This window comes from Corylus avellana, chromosome ca4 (assembly GCF_901000735.1).
Source record: "Corylus avellana chromosome ca4, CavTom2PMs-1.0".
NCBI classification, from domain to species: Eukaryota; Viridiplantae; Streptophyta; class Magnoliopsida; order Fagales; family Betulaceae; genus Corylus; species Corylus avellana.
The window spans coordinates 14,658,916-14,660,600 of NC_081544.1; the positions used below are offsets into that span (position 1 = coordinate 14,658,916).

The 1,685-nt window shown below is 36.7% G+C and overlaps 1 protein-coding gene across 1 annotated transcript in view; it reads left to right on the forward strand.

The window, feature by feature from the left end:
* The window catches only part of LOC132178107 (phosphatidylserine decarboxylase proenzyme 2-like), a 30,014-nt gene that overhangs the window by 3,842 nt on the left and 24,487 nt on the right, over positions 1 to 1,685 (forward strand). Inside the window, exon 4 of the mRNA XM_059590563.1 lies at positions 870 to 929. Coding sequence (XP_059446546.1) covers positions 870 to 929 — 60 coding nt within the window. The remainder of the gene's footprint in view (positions 1 to 869; positions 930 to 1,685) is intronic.

Genomic DNA, 1,685 nt, shown 5'->3' on the forward strand with positions numbered 1-1,685 from the left:
CGCCAAGAATGGCCTAATCCCATGAGGTCGCCAGCGGGGACGCTGGGTCCCAAGAGGGGGTGATTGTGACGCCCCACATCGCTTGGGTATGGAGATAGAGATGTACTTATATGTATATTTACACCCTTCATGACAACAAAGCGTTTTAAAGCCGTGATAGTCATGAACTCATCAGAATTGTGCAGTTAAGCGTGCTTCTGCGAAAGTAGTACCAGGATGGGTGACCTCTTGGAAAGTCTAGTTCGGGGGAGCCAAAAGTGGATAATATTGTGTGTCACTGGGGTAGGGTGTTACACAGCCTTTTGCCTACATCACTCTCTCTTTATCTCTTTGTTACACATACATGCAAACATGCACACATGCGCAAAGACGCCGTCACACTCGTGTGCATGCACACACATACAAACACTTAGATAATGAGTGTGCCCATTTGCTCACACACACAAACACATTCTCACCCATATTAGTTGATCCATATTCTATGAAAATATTGGGGTTAAGCTGTCACACATTTAAAAGAAGTAGGGAGATTCAGAATTCATTTATTGATTTTTGTTCCTTGTTTGATCCCAACATGTTATGCATTTGAATTTTTAATGGCTATGGGCTAGCTGTTATTATAAGTTATCCTCTTGGACCATTTTATCATCATGAAAATGTTCCTGTGTATTTGGGGGTACCTTATGCTTTTAATAATATTCGTTACTTATAAAAAGAAAAAAGAAAATGTGTTGCAATATTTGCATACTGTTGAAAGTTCTGGAATCAATGTTGATGCTCTTTTTTGTTTATTTTTAAATTGTTCTTAGTATGATTAAACTGCATTCTGTAAACTAACCTTCCTGCATAACTTTACCTTTCTTCTGCAGGAAAAGAAACTTCTTTTGGAAAAAAATGGGCCTCATGTTGCAAGGATTTCTGTGTTTGAGGTGTGCAATAAGTTTTCTTTAATCTTAAGATATGCCTTGTTCTTGCAGTGTTATGCATTACCTTGAGGGCCTTGACGTAAGCGAGAGCTTTTGTTGATGAAGAGTTCACTCCAGTTTGTAAACAACAAAAGAAGAATAAATTATTGATGCAGTTATGTGTACTAATTACTATAATGGAAGAAGTTTGGTGCCTTATGAAGCAACGTTGGGGGAGATAGGTGTCTTTATCTGGACAAGGATGAATGGTGTTTGAAAGTATTTATAAAACTTGGTTGCATTATTTCCTTGTACGCAAAATGGGTATTACCATGTGCCATCTTATAAAAGGCAAAAACCCAAGTTGCCTTGTTGTTACATAGATTGCCCGAGTTATGCTAAGTACAGTAGCACATTATAGCAACACAATGCTCACATTTTTGGTTTGACCTTTTTAATTCATATTTGATAGCGTTAGCTTGTTTTTTCTTTGATCTGAATTTTATTTTGTTATTATAAGTTCTTAAAAATGTTTCGTTTCCCACATCTGAGGCATGGTTAGCTATTTAAACACTTAGTTTTCTGTCTAAGCAGCATGAACATTTGTGCAAAGGATTTTTTGTATTGGACATGTGTTGATCACTTCTCTTGCTCACATTGGCTACATGAGATGTAGATGTTCCTATAGTTTATGGGTATAATTGTTTGCTTCGTGGTGTTGATGTTCAGTGTTTGTGCTGGTGTAGGTTTTTTTTTTTTTTTTTTTTTTTTTTTTTTTTT